Genomic DNA, 24,652 nt, shown 5'->3' with positions numbered 1-24,652 from the left:
TAACAGTGGGGGCGGGGGCGGTTCATGGAGCTGTTGGAACACCTGTTGGACAGGTGAGGTGAAAGAGGTGACTGGAAACTCCTCCTGGCTTTTGAAGAAAGGAATGCATAATTAAAAATAAAACAGTGTTTGGTAAAGTTTAGCTTAGTAGCTGTAATTTGGGGGGCTTAGAAAGGAAGTATTTGTATTTATTTACAAGAGGCATTTGTTTTACTTTAGTCAAAGCTTTTACTCAAATTTTAAATCCTTGATTCTGACCAAAGCATTTTTCTGGTGTTAGGATATCTGAAAATAATCTGTTTATCTATCTATCTATCATCTATCTATAGGTGGCTTTGACAATCTTAGAGAATGGAAATGAAAAACATAGCAAAAGTACTGCCCTACGGTTGTTTTCTGTTTATTTGTTCTACTTTTAAGGAAACATTTAGAAACCTAAATAACCTGGCTTGCTTCTCTTTCACATAGCTCTTTATCATTGTTCAGAAATGCTTGATGGTCCCCAAATTACTTGATTATGCTCTCTTGCAAAGCCGTTGCTCTTTAAAAATGGACAGTTACCAAGTGCCCTGGGCCTCTTCCATAAGCAAGAAGAGCCCACACTCAGTGGCGTCTCCTCCAGTGCACTTAGACTCGATGACTGTATCTAAACACATTCTCACCACTTGAGGGAACAGCATTGTTGAAGGATTATCTGAAGTTAGGGACAGCTATGATTCCCATTTATCATCCCCGTAACATGTCTGCCTCCTAAAAGTGAGGCCATCAGAGATGCTTATATTGTTTATACGTATATATTACCCTTTCTGGGTGTAAAACTCTTGAATTGAGGAATGTCAAGCTCCTTGCTCAGCCAGAGGAGGCTGTCAGTGTATGATAACACGCTTGGGTGGTGCACCAAGTGGACCTCGGCCAGCAGAGCTAATAGGCGATCTCTCCATCTTTACTTTAATCTCTCTCATCTCTAAGGGGACTGAGTATTGGTATAAATATCACATGATTTTCAATTATTGAGATAGTTAAGGATACAAAAACATCTGACAAGATTTGGGGAGAGTGTTCGTATCTTGATTACTAATGCCAATTTTTTTTTTAACATCTTGACTTGGCATCATTTTTAGTTCAAATTTTGAAAATGTTGAGGGATTTAGGATACCTGAGACAATCTGGTTGAAATTCACATTAGGTGGTTTTCTTTGCTTCATAAAGTGCCAGTTAGCGTTTTCTTTTAATTAAGAACATATCAGGGTGAATGGAATTGAAGCATTTGTTTCTGTCTGGTTATTGGATGTGTAGGTATGTGTCAGAAAACTTAAACATCTTAAAGAACTTCAAACTTTCTCTTTTTCAGTTCTATGAGTATTTCTCAGGCACTTCAGTATGGCTGTCTATTGTTTTTTTTAAAATAAGGAAACGAAGTCTTTTTTGCTGTACATTAAAATGAACCTATTTTACTAAAGAAATGTGATCCTAATATATCTCTGCTGAATAGATTGGTATACACTTATATTTAATTAAAAGCTCTTAAACTTAAATTGTAAAATTCCCTAAAGAGAATGTGAACTTTAGCCAGCTGCCTGTGCATCTTAGCAACTATGGTCTGTGTCTGCTAACAGTGTGACTGCAAGACTTGTGCTGTGTCTACAAAACCCTGCCATGAGGTACTTAAAACTACTTGGTGAATAATTTGAGGTCAGCTAGCAATAAAGCGTTGTGTGAAATGCCATTAAAAAATCTATTAACCATGGTACTAGTATATTCAAGTCAAGCTGTTAAAATACATTTGTATAAACATAGAAAAGATTATACATACACTGTGTAGAGTTCTGTGGTTTGACTCTTGAAATCCAAATAAAAGTTATATTATCCTTAGAATAAAACTCTAAAATAGAGCAGTCTCTTATAAGAGCTTGTTCATCTAGGAGCTGGGAATGTTAATTACTCCATTAGGTCGCACTCTTAGTACAAAACAGAGCAGATCGCCATTTGGGAATGAGATACCTGCTTTCGCAATAGTACAGATGTCCCCCTGCCACACCCTGCAAAGAAACTTTTCTGGCTTGCAGTAATTATAGTTCTTGCAACTGTCTAATAACATGTGTGGTAGGTGGGGGTGGTGACAAGAAAGGGGGATGAAGAAGTAATTTCAGAGACTGCGTAAACAAAGAGGAGCAGATAGGAACATGGGTGAGATGTAGGGGGCAGGAAAGAGTTCACCTGTCTACACTAGGTAGATTTCATACCACACACCCCCCGTGAAGCTTTAAAAGTATGGGAACAAACCAGCCACACCGAGAAAATAAAATGTACATTGATCTGTAGAGAATCTGTTGGCAGAAAAAATTAACTTCAAAGCCCTAGGCAGTTGATATTTCCCCCACTCTCAAATGGATATTAAGAAATCCAGTGAAACCATTTGGAAGTTGACACAACTTATTTCAACAATAAATGTTAGTCACTTCATTGTGAGACTATTCCTTTCAGAAAAAGGAAACAAAATAATTTCAACTCTCATTTTGTATCTTTGTTTTATTTAAGAATTCTCAGGGCTGGCCCAGTGTTGTAGAGGTTAAGAGGTGTAACCCTGGGTTCGATGGCCTGGGGTTTGCTGGTTCGGATCCTGGGCACAGACCTATGCACTGCTTATCAAGCCACGCTGTGGCAGGTGTCCCACGTATAAAGTAGAGGAAGATGGGCATGGATGTTAGCTCAGGGCTAATCTTCCTCAAAGGAAAAAAATAAGAATTCTCATTTAGCAGCATGTTTTTTGTAATACATATCAAATGAACACTTTTTAAAATATATCTTTTCTTCTCCATCACTATTTATTATGATGTGCTGGTAGCTCTCTGATCATTGCCAGCTTCATGGTACAATGAAAAGCATAAGATGGAACAGCTTCAGATGTTTCTATGTTTTCTACCATTCTGAAGGCAAGTCAGATCAGATACGTGGAAGGCAGGTGGAAGAAGGAATCCTGACTTAAATGTAATGATTGGTAATTTGCAATATGTACACTCAAAAAGTTTCCTTTTAAAATAGAGAGAAAAGAGTTTAGTAAGGCCATTTCTTTAATCTTTTGGCAAGAGCCATTTGTTTCAGGGACAGAGAAAGAGAGGCTTGGAGGATACCTCTGGAGGTCTTAGGTCTCTGTAAAGTTGGTAAGCAAGTGTCTGCCATGTAGTCTGGTACATAATAGGTACTCAGTCACTTCTGTACAAGCAGTTGGCTCCTGGGGAGATAATACGGTTAGGTGGCATGCATGGTTGTGGCAGTGAATTTAATTTTGTGTACAAAACCCAGTATGAAGCTGAACTGTGTTTGTGATGTATACGCAAAGGCCGTCCCTCTGCTATGTTTGCATTGCGGTGATTGAAATTTTGTGATATTTATTTAGGTTAGAAAGTGGAATATCCTGCATCTAACAGTTGAGTCTTTTGATGAAATATTCTGATATGATGGTCTAAAATGCTATGAAAAATCCTCATAGATTTATGAGCAATAAGAAATGTTAGAGTTCCTTATCCAAGTAGAAAATGAACTAAAAAAAAATGTTATACTTTGTGGGGCCACCCAGTGGCATAGTGTTTAAGTTCGCGCACTCCACTTTGGCATTCCGAGGTTCACAGGTTTGGATTCTGGGTGCAGACTGCTCGTCAAGCCACACCTTACCAGTGTCCCACATAAAAGAGAGGAAAACGGGCACAGATGTTAGCTCAGCGACACTCTTCCTCGGGCAAAAAGAGGAAGAGTGGCAACAGATGTTAGCTCAGGGACAATCTTCCTCAAAAAAAAAAAAAAGTTACACTTTGTTCATTGGAACTGTAATTAGAGCTATAAAGTGAATGCCAGGGTCTTTAATTAACTGAATCAAGTAGACTTAATAAGAGTTGATAGTCAATGAAATTATTACATAAACTGTTGATTTATGAGTTCTTTTTTATTTTCTTTCCTAGAAAAACATTTTATTTTAAATTATCCATCTATGTGAGCATCATGACCTGTCAGTTCCTTTGACACACTGACATTTGACGCACTGACACATCTTAGTGACTCCTCCCTGTCTGCTTTTCTCCACCCCACTTATTTTTAGAGCTACCAACATCATACTTGATGGAAGCTCCATCTATGACCATTCGCTAAGAAGGTCATGGGATATGCTTGTATCAGTTTTGTTTTTTAAAACAATTATTATTTTTCAAAGTAAGGAATTTATTTAGAAACTCATACAAATCTATAATAGCAACAAGTGTGTTTACCCTATTCCTGACCAAGGAGTTTATAAATAAACAATTTTGAGCAGTTATTTCCTTACTTATCTTTGTGTTTGGCTGGAGCAGTTTGGCTGAGTGATTAGTTTTATCTCTATTATTTATAAAAAGGTACAAAATGTGGTGGAGTTTCTTTTATGCTTAACACAGACCCTTGTTTCTTATTTTAAAATTCTTTCTGTATTTAAAGATACTGTGTGAATTTAGCATCCGTGTGTGTAATACTTCTTAACATGAATTATAGTTTGATTTACACCTAATAAAACCTAGTGAAAGAGCTGAGTGTAAAACAAAAGTAAAAGCAGTTTAAAATTGCCACAATTTTGAAACTCCAGTTAAATCCTGTGAAGTTGTACGGAACAGTTTAATTGAGGCTGGCTTCACTCAACTATGTTCAGATAGTATTAGCAATGAGAGACTGCTTACCTTGGTGATAGATAAAATTATTGATGTGATATTTCAAGAGATTCATTTGTACAAAAGTCATTGAAAATGCATCCTCTCATTTACATATGTACGCATGTGCATATATATTCTCTCACATTCTTTTTCCATAGTGACAGGGTAGGCTTCACTGCACGCCGCATTAAAAGGTCTTATTATCTGAAAATATTATTGTGTCCTCTTTTAAAACATATACACAATGAGGCACTATAAGATCCCAGTAACAACTTCAGTGATCTAATATTGAACCAACATTCTTTTAATTATATTTTTTGGAAAAAAAATAAGACATTTAGTCATTTTCTTAAGTTTGGCAATTAGGAGTAGTTGCAACATCTGTGGCGCAAGTCATCTGTATTCATTTTATATTTTTATAATATACTAGAGGTATGCATTGATCTCACTTCTCTTATGGTAGAAATAGTATTTCATTCATTTGAATACCCTTTGTTTGCATAGTTGAAAGGCTGAACGTGTGGGTGGAATGGGATGGAGACGTAAGAAATGAACTGTAATGTGTGAAAGCTGGTAAGGGAGGCCATAGAGTGAGAGTAACCCAACCCTACACAGACACTAGTTTGTGGAGATCATACAGTGAAGATCTGTTGGGATACAGAGAAGAGTCTTCGCTTTCTTTTTATTAGGGTGAAAGGGATAAATGTAAATATAGTATATGTCTTCCAGTCACATAAAAGTCTGTGGTCTTTGGCTTTTTTGACAAACCGTAGTTAAAAATACAGAGGGAGCTTATAGAGTTTTTATTGATAGTTCGTATACTTCTATATTGATGTTGAGCAATACTGGTTCCTTCTCCATAGGGTTTTTTCTTTTCTGACTTATCAGTAAATGCTAGATGTCGATCCTTTCATACAGGGAAGAGAGCAGCTCCTTGCAACATGAACAGTCTCCCTACCAGTGGGGGGCAAGGTTGGCTCCGTCCTAATTATTCCTCCTGTAAACTTCTCGGGTTCAGCCTGAGCATGTGTAACACGGGTGGGAGCTAGACTGAAAACGAATTCTACAGCAGTATTCTTGGAGGCGGGAGGGTGAGATGCTCTGCAGTCCTCCGTGCTTCTCTTCGTCCTCTTCATGCACCCGCAGGCAGCTTTGCACACTGCTGTGATGCTGGGAGTAGGGCCACTGTAGTGACTGGACCCTCTCCTAGGGCAACTGAATTCTACTCCGTTGAGAGTGAGGGCCCAGAATTTCCTCCTTCCTGATGTCCAGACAAGGAGCTTTGCTGGTGTATTTCTGTAGGCAGAAAAGTCCACTGGGCTTAGTGGTTGGTGTCCTGTGACAATTTACAGTCTAAGGAATGTTCTAAGGATCTGTGTTATTTAAAGTACGCCAGTTCAAATATTTAGATGTGACTTCTGAACTTTCTTTGGTGAAAATGTTAATAAAAAGAACTGTAATTGACCCAATCCAGGTCTCTTCTCATGAAGGATAAAGGTGTAGAGGTGTGGAGGGCTCTTCTTCCCGGGTGCTCTCAGTGAGCTCCCCTTGTGCAGAGCCCGCCCCCTTCCCCGTCCAGGGCTTCCTGCCCTTGTGTCCCGGATGTGGCTGCTGCCTATGCAGCCAAGTCTTATCTTGCTGTTGCGTTGGGAAGGGGTGGTCATTGTGCTGTTGAAGGGCCATAAAGAAACCTCTCTTTTCCTTTTCTAAAAACAGCCTTCTTTAGGACAGATTGTGACAAAGAGCCAGAAGGAATCTCTTCTCATTTCCTTATTGAATCTAGGGTGTCTAAGCTTCTCCTTCTGTAAAGGACAGTAATCAATTACTTTTCCTGTCTGGTGTGGTGAAATGGTCTTAATTTTTTGTTTTTTTCAGTTCTCACAAAGATGAATTCCCACATTTCACGATTACAATGTATCCATGTGACTCTGTTTCATTTTAAGGACATTGCTTTGTTAAACATGTTGAAGTGTTTCCATGACCTGTTGCTATAATCTTAAATTGGTTTTGTTTTTCCTATTGTTAATATAAAACAACAAATTTGAAGACTGACAACCATGTGTAGAAGGGTGATTGTATTTAATGTGAAAAGACTTGAATCCCTCTTTGTGTGTGTGAGTGTGATCAGCCAGCCTTGCTATCGATTTCTTCTGTCGTACACTGCCAAATCTTCTATTTAAGTATTGTGAAAACTCTTTGTTTTTTTCAGGTCGAATGAGTGATTTGAGTGTAATTGGTCATCCAATAGATTCAGAGTCTAAAGAAGATGAACCTTGTAGTGAAGAAACAGATCCAGAGCACGATCTAATTGCTGAAATTTTACCCGAGTTAATTGAAATAGACATATACCACAGTGAAGAAGATGAAGCGGAAGATGAAGAGTGTGCAAACGCTACTGATGTAACAACCACCCCTTCAGTGCAGTACATAAACGGGAAACATCTAGTCACCACTGTGCCCAAGGACCCGGAAGCGGCAGAAGCGAGGCGTGGCCAGTTTGAAAGTGTGGCACCGTCTCAGAATTTTTCAGACAGCAGTGAAAGTGGTACTCATCAGTTTGTAATAGCCATAACGGGATTGTCTACTGCCATGCAACCTAATGAATCTAAAGAAACAACCGAATCGCTTGAAATTACGTGGAAGCCTGAGACTTACCCTGAAACACCAGAACATTCTTCAAGTGGTGAGCCTGATGTTTTCCCCACAGTCTCATTCCATGAGGGAGAAGCCACAGAGGGGCCAGAATCCATCACAGAGAGAGGTCCTGAACTTGACACTCTGGTGCATGGACACACTGAACCTGTACCTCTGTTCTCTGAAGAGTCTTCAGGAGATGCCACCATTGACCAAGAATCTCAAAAAATGATCTTTTCAGGGGCTACAGAAGTAACATTTGATGAAGAGGCAGAAAAAAGGACTTCTGTCACATATACTCCTAGTGCAGTTCCAAGTTCTGTGTCAGCAAGTGTCTCAGAGGAAGTATCAGTTACCTTAACAGAAAAATCCTGGCCTGATGACTCATTGTCCACTGTGGAAAGCTGGGTGGAAATAACCCCTAGACCAATTGTGGAGCTCTCCGGGAGTCCTTCAATTCCAATTCCAGAAGGCTCTGGGGAAGCCGAAGAAGATAAAGATAAGATGTTCACTGCAGTGACTAATTTACCACAGAGAAGTACTACAGATACACTTGTTACTTTAGACGCTAGCAAGATAATGATCACAGAAGGCCTTTTTGATATTTCTGCAACCACCGTTTATTCGGTTTCTGAACAACCTTTTGCAGAAGTAGTGCCTACCAAATTTGTAAGGGAAACAGACACTTCTGAGTGGGTTTTCAGCACATCTCTTGAGGGAAAGAAGAGGAAAGATGAGGAGGTGGGAGCCACAGGTACAGCTTCTACAGTTCAGGCACATTCGCCTACACAGAGATCAGATCAGTTAATTCTACCCCCTGAATTAGAAGGCTCAAATGACACCGTATCTAGGGATTCAGCATCTGCTACCAGAAATGGTTTTATGTCCCTGATAACACCCATGCAGTCTGAGAGAGAAATGACAAGTTCCACTCTTGTCTTTACAGAAACAAGTGTTTTAGACGATCTAGAGGCACCGACTGCTGAGCCCAGCAGTAGTGGTCAACCTGTGGTTCAGGAAGGCCTGTCCCCTGCCCCGGGCAGCCCCGTCTCTCTCTTTATGGAGCAGGGCTCTGGAGAAGCTGCTGCTGACCCAGAAGCCACCACTGTTTCCTCATTTTCATTCAATTTAGAGCCTGAAATACAAACCAAAAAGGAAGCAGCTGGCACTTTGGCTCCTCATGTGGAAACCATACTCCCTTTTGAGCCTACAGGACTAGTTTTAAGTACCGTAATGGACAGAGAGGTTACTGAAATTATAAACCAAACATCCAAGGAAAACCTGATTTCAGAGGTTTCAGGAGAGCCAAATCATGGGGCAGAAAGAAAGGGCTTTTCTACAGATTTTCCTTTGGAGGAAGATTTCAGTGGTGACCTTAGAGAATACTCGACGGTATCTTATCCCATAACAAAAGAAGAAACAGTAGTGATGGAAGGCTCTGGGGATGCAGCATTTAAGGATACCCAGATTTTACCGTCCGCAATACCTACTTCAGATCACATCACCCACATCGCTGACCTGGAAGGACCTGGTAGCACCTCGGTCAGCACTTCAGCCTTCCCTTGGGAAGAATTCACAGCTTCAGCTGAAGGCTCAGGTGAGCAATTGGTCCCAGTCAGCAGCTCTGTTGACCAAGTGTTTCCCAGTGCCATGGGAAATGTTTCTGGCACAGAGTTCCCATTTATTGACCAAGGATTAGGAGAAGTAGGTGCTATCACTGAAGCCAATAAAAGATCCACCATTTTACCAACAGCAGAAGCTGAAGGTACTGAGGCTCCGACAGAAAAGGGAGAAGTGACGGTCGATGGCACAGTTTCAGTGGACTTTCCCCAGACTATGGAGCCAGCCAAGTTATGGTCCAGGCAAGAAGTCAACCCTGTAAGGCAAGGAAATGAAAGTGAAGTAGCATCAGAGGAAAATATTCAAGAACAAAAATCTTCTGAATCCCCCCAAAGTTCTATATCACCAGAGCAAACAATTTTTGATTCACAAACATTTACTGAAAGTGGACTCCAAACCACAGATTATTCCACACTAATGACAAAGAAAACTTACCGTACTGATGAAGAAATGGAGGAGGAAGGCATTTCCTTGGTTGACGTGACTACTCCAGATCCAGATTCGAAGGGCTTGGAACCCTACACTACTCTCCCTGAAGTTACTGAAAAATCCCATCTTTTCTTAGTTACTACCTCAGAGACTGAGTCTATACCAGCTGAAAGTGTGGTTACAGATTCATCAATCAAAGAGGAAGAAAGTATAAAATCCTTTCCCGAAGTTATGAGACCAATAAGTAAAGAGTCAGATACTGATCTTTTATTCTCTGGACTGGGGTCGGGAGAAGAAGTTCTGCCTACTGCAGTATCAGTGAATTTTACTGACGTGGAACAAATCATTAGCACATTATATCCCCAGACTTCTCAAGTGGAAAGTGTAGAAACCAGCAGCTTAAATGATACAACTGAAGACTATAAGGGAATAGAAAATGTGGCAGATGAAGTTAGACCACTCATTTCCAAAACAGACAGCATCTCCGAAGATAAGGAGACATCACCCAGCACAACCTTATCAGAAATTTCAGGTGACACCAGAACAGAAGGACCCTCTACGGCACTTCTCCCTTTCTCCACAGACACTGAACATGCTCAAAATCAGACTCGCAGTTGGGCAGAAGAAATCCAGACTAGCAGACCACAACCTACGTCTGAACAAGTCTCTAGTGAGAGTTCTTCAACAGCCGAGACTAAAGAAACAGCAACGTCTTCCACTGATTTTCTGGCTAGAACTTACGGTCTTGAAATGGCCAAAGAATTTGTTACATCAGCATCAAAACCATCTGATTCATTTTATGAACATTCTGGAGAAGGATCTGGAGAATTGGATATTGTTGATTTAGTACGCACTTCTGGAACAACTCAGGCTACCAGGCAAGGAGGCACCACATTTGTTTCTGATAAATCCCTGGAAAGACATCCTGAGGTTTCAAGGGCTGAAGCTGTTACTGTTGATGGCTTCCCAACAGTTTCAGTGGTGGTGCCTCTTCATTTGGAGCAGAATGCAAGCTCCCCAGATCCAACCAGCACACCGCCGTCAAATACAGTGTCATCTGAGACATCCTCAGAAGGTGCTGCAGACAGTTTCCAAGACCATGTCAGGGGATTTGAGGATTCCACCTTGAAACCTGACCGAAGAAAAGCTACTGAAAATATTATTATAGATCTGGACAAAGAAGACAAGGATTTAATATTGACAATTACAGAGAGTACCATTCTTGAAATTCTACCTGAGCTGACATCAGATAAAAATACTATCATAGATATTGATCACACTAAACCTGTATATGAAGACATCCTTGGAATGCCAACGAACTTGGATCCAGAGGTACCATCGGGACCACATGACAGTAATGAAGAAAGTGTTCAAGAGAAGTACGAGGCAGGTTTTAACCTTTCTTCAACCGAGGAAAACTTTGAGGGCTCTGGTGATCTTCTTCCGGCTAACTACACTCAGGCAACACATAACCAATCAATGCCTTCTGAAGACAGAAGCCAAGTAGATCACAGGGGCTTTATCTTCACAACTGGAATCCCCGTCTCTAGCACAGAAACAGAATTAGATATTTTGCTTCCCACAGCAACATCCCTGCCTATTCCTAGTAAGTCTGCCACAGTTAATCCAGAGACTGAAGTACCGAGCACTGAATCAAAAGCCCTGGATGACATCTTTGAATCGAGCACTTTGTCTGATGGTCAAGCTATTGCAGACCAAAGTGAAATCATATCAACAATGGGCCATTTGGAAAGGACACAGGATGAGTATGAAGAAAAGAAATACGTAGGTCCTTCTTTTCAGCCAGAATTCTCTTCAGGAGCCGAGGAGGCACTGATAGATGCTACACCGTACGTAAGTATTAGTACTATCCACCTTACGGCTCAGAGCTTAACAGAGGCACCTAATGTGCTGGAGGGATCAAGCCCCCCAGCTTACACTGATACAACATCAGCAGTTTCAGCTTCTGCAAAGTTGTTCTCTCCGACATCATCCTCTCCACTCACTGTCCACTTAGGCAGTGGAGCCTCTGAACACACAGAGGGCCCCCAGCCAAGTGCTCTGCTAAGTACAAGCGCCAGCACATCTCAAATGTCCCCAGGGAAACTTGCAAATATTGATGTGACTTCCAAACCATCAAGTGAAGAGTACTTTTACATAACTGAGCCTCCAGCCTTACCTCCTGACACACAATTAGAACCTTCAGAAGATGAAACTAAACCTAAGTCATCAGAACAAATAGAAGCTGCTCCCACACAACTGGTTGCTGAAGAGGGAACTGAGATTCCCCCAGATTCCCAAAACAAAACCAATGTTCAACTTCCTGGAGAAACAATCAAGATATTTGCCAGTATTAGAACACCTGAGGCCGGAACTGTTGTCACAGCTGCTGATGAAGTTAAGTTAGAACGTGCTACATCGTGGCCACATTCTACTTCTGCTTCTGCGATTTATGGGATCGAGGCCCATGTGGTGCCTCAGCCCAGCCCACAGACTCCTGAGAGGCCCACCGTTCCTTCTTCTCTGGAAGTAAAGCCTGAAACACAAGCAGCTTTGATCAGAGGGGAGGATTTCACGGTAGCAGCCCCAGAACAGCAAGCATCGGCAAGAATTCTTGATTCCAATAATCAGGCAACTGTAAGCACTGCAGAGTTAAATACTGAGCTTGCAACACCATCATTTTCCCTTCTGGAAACTTCTAATGAAACCGATTTCCTGATTGGCATTAATGAAGAGTCAGTGGAGGGCACAGCAGTCTATTTACCAGGTAAGGTCACAACATTGATAAATCTGTCTCCAAACTTGGAGACAGTCCCTTGGTCCTGACGTGTGTATGTATATAATTTTTATTGTGATGTTAAATCAGCGGGGGTTTTTACATTGTTTACGTAACAGCAGGACAGCCCACAGTGTTGGGTCCATAATGAGATGCAAAGGAAGTAAGTATAGATTATTTCTGGGCTCTGTAGATATTCTTTGTATTTTTCTGGGTTTTAGAAACAACAGGAAATTACAACATTTAAAAATTGAAATTGTTAATGATGTAAAACTTCAATTTGGTTTTACTCACAATTAAAGTATTGCTTTGTCATATGTCCCATAGTTATACATTTTAGTTTTAAAAACAGAACAAACGTCCTATTTTTAAAAATCCCTCATTGATGGGTGCTATTATGGCAATATCAAAACCTGTCAGGCCTTTAACATCTGAGTTGTAAATAGCTCTAATAAGCATTTCACAGAGTTTCGGCAATGTCAGTTATCAGTTAATACTTTTCTGTCGTTTCCTTGCTCTAGATAGTATACATAATGCTTCTAACACAGTGCCTAGCCACAGTGGGTATTTGTTCAGTATATATTCGTGCTCTGCCTGCCAAGAGAGGGTTTCTGTTTTTTTAATGAATGGATAGAAAGCGTGAATTTGACACTGGTTCATATAGACTATTTGTTTGATCTTCACAAAAAGGCTATAAAGTGCATACTATTATCCCCACTTAAAAGGGTAGGATGTGGAGGCTCAGAGAGGTTCTGCAATTTGCTCAGGGTTGCAACACTCACACACACCATGGCAGAAGTGGGATTTGAGCCCAGATCAGTCCCACTCCAAAGTCCAGGGTCTTTCAAGGACTGCTCTTTGCTGGTTTCCTATTAATATAATATAAAAACCAATAATTGATATTTAATGATATGTAAGCCAGAAATCTTGCAATATGTACTTTGTGGAATTTATTTTCCTTTTAATCTAGCTTGAGAACATTGAGAAGTCGGCGTTAATGGTGTTTTCCAGGAATGTCATTTAGATAACAATGTCAGTGGAATCCACAAGTGGGCATCACCACCTAGCCACTACCTAGAAAAAGAAAAACCATCAGTGCTTTAAGGGCTGTGTTGGTTGAAAACACATTATATTTTAATGAATATGTTTTACAGCATGGCTATACTTAGAATTATTCTTCTGATCGTTTCAACCTTATCTTTTGTTCCACTAATGCTTCCGTTTGTTGTGCTTCAGACAGAATACAATAGTCATAAAGTGCAACTTTCATAAATGCCGTGAAGTATTTGGTGAATAAAGTTGATCAAAGGTGGTTGATGGATTTTTTTTGTTGTCATTTTATATTTAATTTGTAAATGATAACCTAGTAATCTGGCCGATATTTATTCTTTTGTAACTTAGTTGAAATATACTTCAGGTTGGTGAAAATATGCTATCGAAATCATTAGTAGTAACCATATATACGGCGAGAGTTAGGTTCGACGAATGAGAAATGGGTACCATTGTCAGCCACAATGTTTACCTAGACTTGGAGCTTCGTCTTCATTGCAAAACAAATACACTTTAGGCTAATTCAGTAAACAGCAGCTCATGTTGGATTGCCTGGTCTATTTGTTGCAGATTCAACTTTCAGAGATTGATACAAACTGTTTAGGGTAGAATGAAATTTGTAAAAACAATGCTTTTCTCCTAATCTAAACTACTGTAAGTTCACAGAAAGGCCCGCTCTCTTGCCAAATCCTTGTTCCATACTCTCAGCGTGGGGTCTAGTGTCTGTGGTGGGAATAATCGTAGCACTTCACGTCTGTGCGGCACATCACAGTTTTACGGAGCACTTTCTCCTAAGTGTCATTTTGATTTTGCACCGAGGGCAGCATACGGATGTGCTGTTGACATTAGCCTTGGCCTCTAGGCAGTCTCCTTTCAAAGGCAGAAGGCAAAGATGCTCAGGGAAATTTTAAATATCTTTAGGACTAAAGGAGAGAGAGTCTTAGAAAAATTGGGGTCGTTCTTGAAGAAGTAGGTGTGAGCATCTGAATTAACCTGATCATACTGTTGAACCCACTTAAGCGAGCATGTTTCTATCGAGTCTTTCTAGTGGTCCAGAACTTACTTAACACTCAGAAAGTTTGAGTTGGACTTTCCTGTGTGGGAAAGTCTCACTTATCTTCTAGAGCAGCGCCTGCTTATCCAAATCTTCCTTAAGGTCGTGTTTCATAGGTAGACATCATCTGTTTTTCATGTGTAATTATTTTAGGGTTTCGGGACTTAAGATTCTTGAAAATATGGTTTTTATTCCATATGAAACCTATTTATTTCAGTTATTTTGGGAAAATTTTCAACTCTCGTTTGGATTCTTGAACATATTGAAACTTAAGCAATTCTGGAAAAGTATTCAAATAATAAATATAAGCTATTAATGTAAATACAATTATCCCAGCAGTATTACAGAATAATATATGTGCTTCAAATAGTGTAATAGTCTTTGCATTTGCAAAATATATTTTAAACTGTTTCTCCTCATAAATTGGTGTCTCTGGCCTTTATGTTTATACACTAGGAGTGTCGATTTTATTCGTGTTTTAATTGGAAAATTGTAATAAAAATTTGGGGTTTCATTTTAGGTGAGGTTTTTGTATTTGGGTTTGTTTTTATACAGTAGAGTTTAATCCATGTGTTGCTTTTCTTCAAGTATAGTTTAAAGGAGTACATTTGGAACGTGTTTTTGGAAAAAGCATATTAATGTAGCAGAAGAAACTTCAGTGCACACTTTCGAAGAAAAACAGTTTCTGAGCATTAAGTGGTAAAAGGCAATAATAATTCAAATGATGGTAACAAGCCAGTCTGCTAAAAAGAATGCATGTTCTGTGTATCCAGCCATTTCACATGAACTAACCTCGTTTAAAAGAATACATTTTCCATTCACTGTGCACATACGTGTAATCATTTTTGACTAAAATCAATTGCCATTATCATGCCAACTAAATCTGCAGTAGAATTTATTAGTTGCCAGATACTGTGCAAAATATTGTTTAAAAATAATGATGATTGAATCCCAGAAATGAATAGTCGATTTGTAACAATTAGTTATAATGCCAAGAAACACTCCAGAGAGTAAAGTTAACGTTAATTTTTATGTGTAGTATCTCTAAATTGCTATGGTAAAGCTTATGTTATGGTAGCAATAAGTGGCATTTTATGCTAAAATAGGTTGAAAGGTAGAGATGAGCCTAATTGCTTCTCTTACTTTCCTGAACATGGTAGGACCAGATCGTTGCAAAACGAACCCGTGCCTTAACGGAGGCACCTGTTATCCTACTGAAACTTCCTACGTGTGCACCTGTGTGCCAGGATACAGCGGCGACCAGTGTGAGCTTGGTAAGATGTCCTTGCCTGAAAGAGGGTCTTGCTTTTCCAGAAGATATAGAGGGGGGCAGTTTATGTTGTTCAAATAAATTGGAGGATTTCAGAGAAACTCACGTGTAGATGAATTATACGTTAAATAAAATAAAATCATACAATAATTTACGTAGAGTCTGGGAAATGGCGACAGATGTTTCCCGAATTTTGTTAATACATCCAAGACTCAGTGAAGTTTCCTGAGGTCAGCTTTGTCCTTTTCTGACTTACAGATAGGCTTTAGAAATGTAAAGTTGCATGAATAGTAACAAAAATATTTTACTCTATCTCTCAAATCTGCATATCAATAATTAACTTAAGTACAAAGAACTTTTTAGAAAGCTATAATTAAAAATTAGGGACTTCAGCCGTTCTTCAGATCACTTGCTCCTGTGATGTGGAATGGGACAGAGCCTTCTCTGACTGTCCTCAGCGGCCAGCCAGACCCACCTCTACCTCACAGAGTCTGAGACTGTTGCCGTCCTCCTCTCTTGTGGGTTCAAGGAATAGGACTGTCTCTTTACTAAATCGGTTCCTTTTATTCCCATTCTTATTTTGATTGTCTTTAAAAAAAAAAAAAAGAGCTCAGTTTTGATTGGGCTAAATATAGACCTTGCCCCTGATGAAAGAAATGGTGGAATATATTGCCCAGGTGCTCCTGTTATAGGTACCATGATGGTTTTCTCATGATCATTGAGTAAAGAAGGCCCACAGGTATATTGGGTTGAATCTCCAACACTGTATTCAAAGAGTGCTTGTCTTAAAAGAAAAACTCAACAAAAGTAGTAAGCTCTATTTGTGTGATAATTAGTGGGGACACAGAGATAGCAATAGATAGCATTTAAAGAATAATTACATCTTAAATATTCGATATATATGTATAAAAACATCTATCTGGCCTCCATTCTGTTTTACATTAAAATCAATTAAAAATAATTTAATGAGTTAATGTCTGGGAGCTCTTAGAACAGTAGCTGGCACTTAGCAAGCATCATCAAAGTGTTTGGTATCATTACTATATAATGTCATTACTAGGGCCGTTTCTTTAGGTAAGAATCATTATATAGCTCTTGGAAATTTAATTTACTTTGTATATTCATTTTTTAAATATTCTTTTTATTTAATATAAACACTAATTAAATTTTTAGTGGGATTACAAAATGCTGTGGGAATAAAGTCATTGATATCATCAGCGGAGATCGTGGAGGTCTGTGTAGATAGGTTGCAATTGATACAGATCTTAAAGGTGGGGAGGATTTTGACAGGCGGTGGTGTGAGACTCGGACACAGCAAACAAAAGCGCGGACACCACGAACCACAGAACGCATTTGGGTGGCTGCACGTATTTGGGCATGCCTCCTTATGGGTGTGTGGGCGAGAGACATATCAGGAGAGAATCCTAGAGTGCAGGTTGGATCCAGAGAGGTCTGAGGAGGCCCTGAATCCAGTGTACTCAATAGTTCCACTTCAGACTGTAGTCGAGTGATTCAGACTTCAGTGTACGTTAGAGTCACTGGAGGATTTGGTAAAACACAGATTGTTGATCCTCAGTCCTCGCTCCTCCAGCATCTGATTGAGTACATCTGGGGTGGACCTGAGAACATGCATTTGCAACATTCTCAGGTGATGCTGATGCTGCTGGTCCAGGCATCACACTGAAGACCATTGCCTTGGGCAATTTGGATCTATGGAATGTTTGGAAGCCGAAGAGTAAAATTATCATGACTGTCTAAGGAACACGACAGTCAGCAGAATGAAGGATATGTGGAAGTGCCAGAGGCAGAGAGCCAGTTAGGTATTTTCATTATTCCACAAGTGAGGTAATCAGAGTCGGGACCAGGATGGCGGGTGGGAAGGAGGGGGAGATTCCTTATCAGTTTCAGGGCTCATGTGACTCATCTAAAAGAAATGGAGACAGTGACCCTCCTCTAAATATCTTTGGAATTTTCTTAGAGTTGCCTGATTTAGCAAATAAAAATACAGGAAAGTCAGTTAAATTTGAATTTCAAATACAAAAAAGAAAAAAATTTTTAATGTAGGTATGCCCTAAATATAATATGGGACATACTTACACTAAAAAATTCTTTTTGCTTTTTGATCTGAAATTCAAATTGAACTGGCTGTCCTGTATTTTATCTGGCAACCTCACACTAAGTGGACTCTTTTGACCCTTTTTGAAAGTACTTTTGTGGCCTTTTATGACTGTATTTCAGATTTTGATGAATGTCACTCTAACCCCTGTCGCAATGGAGCCACGTGCATTGACGGTTTCAATACGTTCAGGTGCCTCTGCCTTCCGAGCTACATTGGTGCACTTTGTGAGCAAGGTGAGAGCTATTGCAACATGTGTATGATGAACACTGCTGATGCTTCATTTCAAGGGTTACTTCTAGACAGCCTTTTGTCACAACAATTTGGATCTTTTTAGCAATTTTGGCCATACTGCGTATTCTTTCCTGCAGAGGAAATTCACAGGTTCCCTAAATATATTAGGTTTCCTTATGTGTCCAAAGCTCACAACATCTGAAAGATTGTGTTGGCTTGATCATTGTTGTTTTGCTGCTAGAAAGAGACTGCAGACAGGCACACTAAGCTGAATTTAAGAACATCTAGCCAACAAAAGGAACATTGTTGTAGGTATTCTTCCTGAGAACAAACTATGTCTTGACCATAATCCATGAATGTGGCTGGTACCAAGGAGTATTAATTCAGTGTTAGTTGCCTTTATTTTTTCCCCCTAAGCACTTGAGACTCAATGGGCTTATTTTTCATAGTCAATCGTCTCTGGAGAACGAGTTGATGTAGTTGTTAAAACACATTAGCTTTGGCTTGGCAAACACGAGGTAAAAGATACTGCGGATCCATTCAACAGGGAGTGTTCCTCCTGAAGAAGCGTTACTTTTTCTGAATGAAAGAAAAGCCTGTGTTCATGATCGCTTGAATCTCGTGATTCCTGCAATTTGCATTTTATGGCCAACCTGAGAGTGTATGTTAGCTGGTTAATGGTAACATTTCTGAGTCCATCAATCAGAAACAGATTGCTTGCTCAGCATACTGAGCTTTGGAATGTCGATTTCCTCAACTTAAAGCTGTACAGTGGTTTGGCTTTGACAAACATGCCTAGTGCCAGACTTCCATTCCACCAGACAAAATGAAAATGTCGTAGACATTCAGACACATTGGTAGGGCCCCAAATTCTGCTTTGCAGCGTTAATCCAGACGTCACCACAATTAAAGGAAAACTAAAAGGAGCATGTATTGAATTACCAATAGAAGAGGATGGGTGATGACCGAGTTTTTAGGGATTTTTTTCTTTCTCCTTATTGCATAGGATGCATCTGTTTTAGAATTTTGAAAGGTAAATATGAAAATTGACCAAGTGAGATGCTCTTCTGAAAGGTAAACAGTAAGAAAGATGCCGTTTGTTGAAGAGAACAAAGGGTGAGATCCTTGAGACATTCAAATGAATTAAAATGATGCTGGCTTCCCTCAGTTCCAAGTACAAGGAGTGATTCAAAAAATCCTTCGTTCAACAGGCATTTATTGAGCACCTGCTGTGTTCCAGGCACTGTTCTGGGTACTGGATTTGAGCTCTGAGCAAAATAAAGTCCCTGATCTTGGTGACTTGGCATGACTCTTGGCAGGAATAAGAAGAAATGCTGTTTGTTGGATACTTTATAGTTCGCCAAGTGCTTCCGGGGACATCATTTCATTTGGCTGAAACAGTATTTCTATGCGTTAAGTGGAACAGAATTTGAGGCTTGGGAGAGGAAAAGTGATGTGTTCAAGGTCACACAATTGGCAAATTAGAGAGTGGGAAAATGAACCCATGCTGCCTTTTAAAGCCCGGGTTTTTCTCGCTATCTTCACACTTCCGAAGTAACTCTCGTGGATAAGCATTTTATGTATGTGTCCATCTGATGGACTCAGTGGGAACAGATCCTCCGAAGGGACTTTGGGGCTAGGTACCTTTTTCTTCTCTTTAAAAGAATATTAAAAAGAAAAGATTTTGATTTTTTTTCTTCATTTCTGGCACCACCTAACTTCCAGGTACATTCTATTTTATCTTAAAGCAAGTTTAACTTTTGTCCACATTATTTGCTGAGAAACAGCTCTCCCAGTCTGTTTACCAAATGCAGCTGTGCTCCTGCCTGGCCAGGATTTATGGCCAGGACACTGAAAGATTTTTTTCTCCTCCTTTCAGGTTGCCTAAGAACAAATGTTTTCTTCATTAACAGCAGCATTGTTGTCTAAACAGTTTTCCATCCAAATTTCAATGTTGACTGTCTTGTTTCTTCAGCTGACTTTTTCTGCTCTCCGCATTAGTAACTTCCCAACTCCCAGTAACTCTGGAATAGGGGACACATTTTAGTGGAATGATAACAGATACAAAATCTAGAAGGGGGTCTTAGAGCACTAGAGAAACAGTTCTTGCCCCAAACAAAACAGATTGCCCCAGCCAAAGTCAATGACGCAGCCTGCCAACGAGAAGCAACCTAAGTGTTGACAGTTTCTTAAGGCTTGACAGCTATGTGTCAGAAGTGTTGAAAACATTACCTATATAGCACAAAGGGAGGAGATTTTTAGTGAAACGTTTTAAGAGTGATAGTTTCAACTTCTGTGGTCGTGAACAGGAGTTATGGTACCTTCCTCCATCAGCTTCAACACACATAGGCAAAACCAAATCTGGGACTTTATAACGTAACCTATAAGAGCACTATAGGAGCTTTAAAGCATTAGAAGTATTTCCGCGTGTTGAATGGTTTCTAAGAAAATATCATTCAAAAGGGTTGCCTTTTAATAAATGAAATGTATATTACATTAATTTTAGGTAAGATTGGAAAAACAAACAGACTGCTTCTGATGGGTCCTTTCAGAACAGCATCCTAGGAGATGCTGCCTAACACATAGTCCTTCATTACATATTTACTGAATTCATGAATAATAAAAATTAAGTGAATCAATGTGGTTATTTGTTTTTTTTTTAACAAGTCACTTTATTAAGTGTTGTTTGCGCTTATATTTATAATCTTTGGGAAGTTTAGATAGTACAGGTACGTAAACTTCCCTAGTTTGGTTTTAACAGAAACTCTGCCCCTATTTTTTGGACCCATGTTCTGATAAGATATATGCCTCTGCTAACTGAGACAGGCATTGTAGCAATGATGTGGTCATACATCTAAATTTTACGATCATTTGGGTTTTTTTGTGTAAGAGGAAAAATGCTTACTGATAATCTATTTTAATGATAAAAGACAAAGAAAGAAACCAGACTCAAACCATTTGGGTTAAGAGAGGATAAGAAAGAGTGTGTAGAAGAGCTTTTTCTGATACATTATTCAATAAGTTAGGGATCCTCTAGAATTGTAAACTGTCTTAAAATAAATTGTAATTTCCAAAGTTAAGGAAATCTATACAATTACGATATCGCATTATTGAGTTTGGCAGTGAGTGTTCTAAAAGTTTTTCCAATTCTTCTCCCCTATAAATTAACCCCCTCGTGTATGAAGATCTGTTTCCTCCCTGCCCCACCCACCTCACCTCCGAATTCTTCCACGTGAACTTCCCAAAAGGAAAATTACTACATCCAAGTGGCCAAAATGTGCTTCATTCTTGGGCGCTGAGTGCTACGTTCATACCAAACCATCTGGCTGTGTCTCAAGTCCTTTCCTATGAGATTTGGTGGTCTCCAAACAACGCTTTAATGCAACTCAAAACTTCCAGTGCACATGATTTAAACCAATTAGTCAGCTGGCTGTAACTAAGCAGCGGCCCTGATAGACTAAACTGAAGCGAACACTGCTCTCAACGATAAGCTGCATCTGTTGTGTGATTACGGCCTGAATCACTGAGGCCAGGAACAACCGAAACCTCTCAGAATTTATCCTTTCCCACAATTATCGAAAGAAGAGTAAGCAGAGTGAGGCTCAGGAGACCACTTAACTTTCAATTTGGCACCAATTCTGACATATGAAATGAGCATTTATTTCATGTAGTAGGTTTGACTTCCTCATCTATGAGTCAGATCAGGGGAGGGGAGGATGGTCATTAGATAACCTGGAAAGTTTTCTTGGTGCCTGAAATCCTATAAACTCAGTTTTGTTAGTTTGCACATGTGACTAGTTCAAGACATTTGTGAGATATGTTTTGCAAAAGTTGAAATGATTTCTATTGATCTATTGATTCTATAGATCATTATTGATCAGTTTAATTCCACCTGCCAGTGGGTGAGGCTGGGGAAGATTGCCAGTGCCAATATAGTACTTTAGCAAGGCTGCTTTCTTGTCAAAATAAATAAAAAATGGCAATCTAGAGGTATGGCTGAAACCTACTGCCAGTGTAAGATTTAGATATATTTGAAAAACGTTTTTTTCCCACCAAGATACTAGTGTACTTGTTGCAAAAGAGAAAAAAAAATATATATATATACATATATACATCTATGGATATGGCTTGATGGAATGAGGGGTACTAAGTTAAAGAGCTTAGGTTAGTTCATTCTTAATAAACTTAAAATCCTGATGTATTTGCACTGGGAGTTACCTGTATTCCCACTCCTTTTGTGAAGAAGGCACACAGTCTAGCTGTATCCCCAAATCTGCCTGCTGATGCAGAATTTTTTTTCTCTTTGTAAGTCTTACCTGACGAGAGCCCTGGCCACCAGCTCTCTCTAGGAAGTGGGAAAGGACAGCTTCCAGAGCCTTTGAAGTCCTTATGCAAACAGAGCGTTCATAATCCTATTAGCCAGAATTCTTATCTTATCAGGAAGGATTCTCTTTAGAAAAGTAGTGTTGGGAAAGGAATTAGCCCCAATTGCTCCATAGACACTGCAGCCTGAGCGGTTTTGGCAGGTTTTCTCTCCTGCTGAAACTGGCTTTAATCCAGGAAATTGCAGTTAGAGACTGCCTTTACTGTCCAGATGGGTACAGCCGCGCACTTCCCAGGAACCACTTGGGCTCTCTTTATCGTGATTTCTTTGTCATCATGGCTGAATTTTATGACTCCTTTACTTCAGGGACATTGCATTGATATTGGCTCAGATCTTCTATCAACACTTGGTTGGGTGAGCCAAGTGTGAATGACATGGGTGAGTTTAATAAGCCCCTTGTTTCTTCCCAGACACCGAGACATGTGACTACGGCTGGCACAAATTCCAAGGGCAGTGCTACAAGTACTTTGCCCACCGCCGCACGTGGGATGCAGCTGAGCGAGAATGCCGGCTGCAGGGCGCCCATCTCACAAGCATCCTGTCTCATGAAGAACAAATGTTTGTGAATCGTACGTACCAAATATACACAGCTTTCCTGAAGTGTCGCTCATTCTCACCAGCTTCTTGATTTTCTCTGTATCTAACTGAAAAGAAGTAGCTTTCTTAGTTGTGATTCAACTTATTAAATCCTTCATCTGTGATCTACTTAAAATCGTCTCTCTTCTGTGAGTCCTCCATTTTGGGAAACTTTCAACTATAACATAGGAAGGCATTTCTTGGTATGCTAGCAATAAGAGATGAAACAGCATACTATAGGTTGAATCATATGACATTGCTCTTGAATCTCTTTTTTTTTCTTTTGAGGAAGGTTGTCCCTGAGCTAAAATCTGTGCCAATCTTCCTCTATTTTGTATGTCCATATGTGGGTAACCACCACAGCATGGCTTGACGAGTGGTGCAGGTCTGCTCACGGGATCCAAACCCATGAACCTGGGCTGCCAAAGTGGAGTATGTGGAACTTTAACCACTTGGCCACCGGGCCAGCCCCTATTCAATCATTTTTTGACTTACAAAAATGGCTACCTCTTATGGTTCAGTCTAATTTTTCCCATGGTTAGCTTCATAGTCTCTATTTTGAATGTGTGCGTACGCTGTCTAAAGTTAAAGAGAAAGTTACTTTCAGTTATTTTTATCCCACTGATTAAAATCAAATTGTTAATAGCACCCTAATCTTATCTTTGGTGCATAATTGCTTCTCATCCAACTTTCTAATTATTTTTGACCATAGAAAGTGGGCTTCATATCAAGAACATAAATAGATGGAGACTGAAAGCTAATGAAACTTGCTAATAGAGCTGTTTAGTAACTCCTTAAACCATAACAAGAGGAGGGCAGCTAGCTTTTCTGTAGAAAATATGTAGACATTTTTTGCTCATGAACCATTGTTTAATGTTCTATTAAATCTGTTCTCATGATGCCTGCTATCTCTTAGAAGTCTGTTAATTTGTAATTTGGATAGAGGTTCATTTAACTTCCTTGCGTGGTATCCTTGCCAGTGACTCATCTCATGGTGAAAGTAATTATTTTTGAGGATAATTTTGCAGAACTGTCTGGTCTAGGTGTTCACTGTTTAAAATCCTTTGAGAAGAAACATGTGGCTTCCAAAGTGAGGCTAGTGTGGCTAAGATCTGTCACATTTTATTGGGTCGCTGAATTTTTGCCAATGGCGTAGCTTAATGAAAAAATAAATAGGAAGTTTTTATCATGAGTAAGGATGGAAAAAAATAATTAGAGTAAACTCCTAGGGAATAGTAATCTATGGCTGATATTTTACAATGTTTGCAAATTAGCTTTTTAGTTTAAAGCAAGCTGAGCAGAAGAACAACAGATAGACTATGAGGGATTTTTATGAGCAACTAACAAAACTCCAGCCAGAAAAGAGGGTGCATGATTCACTGTGACAATAATTTTCTTTGATACATTTCATCCATATATGGAAAAGATAGTAGATATATCTGTGTTGTTTCCCATCTCTTAGGTGTGGGCCATGACTATCAGTGGATAGGCCTCAATGACAAGATGTTTGAGCATGACTTCCGTTGGACTGATGGCAGCACCCTGGTAAGTTGCTGGTGAAAAGGATACCAATTCTAAGGACTTGGTCCTGTGTGCTGATTGCGTGTTACGGAGGGTGCATTCAACAGTTAAGTGACTTGCTCAGGGTCACTCGCTGAAATAAAGGGGGGTTAGAATAGAGTTCCCTGTGAACTGATGCAGCTACACCAGTGCTGTCTTTAAAAGAGGAGTGTGTAGTCTCTTTAAAAGAGATTTCCATTGAACCAAAAAACTGCAGAATCAGCAGAATCGCCTCAGGTCTGTCTTTCAGATGGCCGTCTTTGCTTTTTACAGCTTCAA

General features: G+C 39.7%; 1 protein-coding gene across 4 annotated transcripts in view; it reads left to right on the top strand.

The window, feature by feature from the left end:
• The window catches only part of VCAN (versican), a 105,857-nt gene that overhangs the window by 58,086 nt on the left and 23,119 nt on the right, over positions 1–24,652 (top strand). For 2 of the 4 annotated variants that reach the window (XM_070569765.1, XM_070569763.1), the window contains 5 exons: positions 6,880–12,120; positions 15,394–15,507; positions 17,742–17,855; positions 22,648–22,806; positions 24,276–24,358. In XM_070569765.1, the coding sequence (XP_070425866.1) occupies positions 6,880–12,120; positions 15,394–15,507; positions 17,742–17,855; positions 22,648–22,806; positions 24,276–24,358 (5,711 nt within the window). The remainder of the gene's footprint in view (positions 1–6,879; positions 12,121–15,393; positions 15,508–17,741; positions 17,856–22,647; positions 22,807–24,275; positions 24,359–24,652) is intronic. The other 2 variants (XM_070569767.1, XM_070569766.1) reach the window with 1 other exon arrangement.

This window comes from Equus przewalskii, chromosome 13 (assembly GCF_037783145.1).
Source record: "Equus przewalskii isolate Varuska chromosome 13, EquPr2, whole genome shotgun sequence".
NCBI classification, from domain to species: Eukaryota; Metazoa; Chordata; class Mammalia; order Perissodactyla; family Equidae; genus Equus; species Equus przewalskii.
This window is presented reverse-complemented; position numbering and strand designations above follow the sequence as displayed.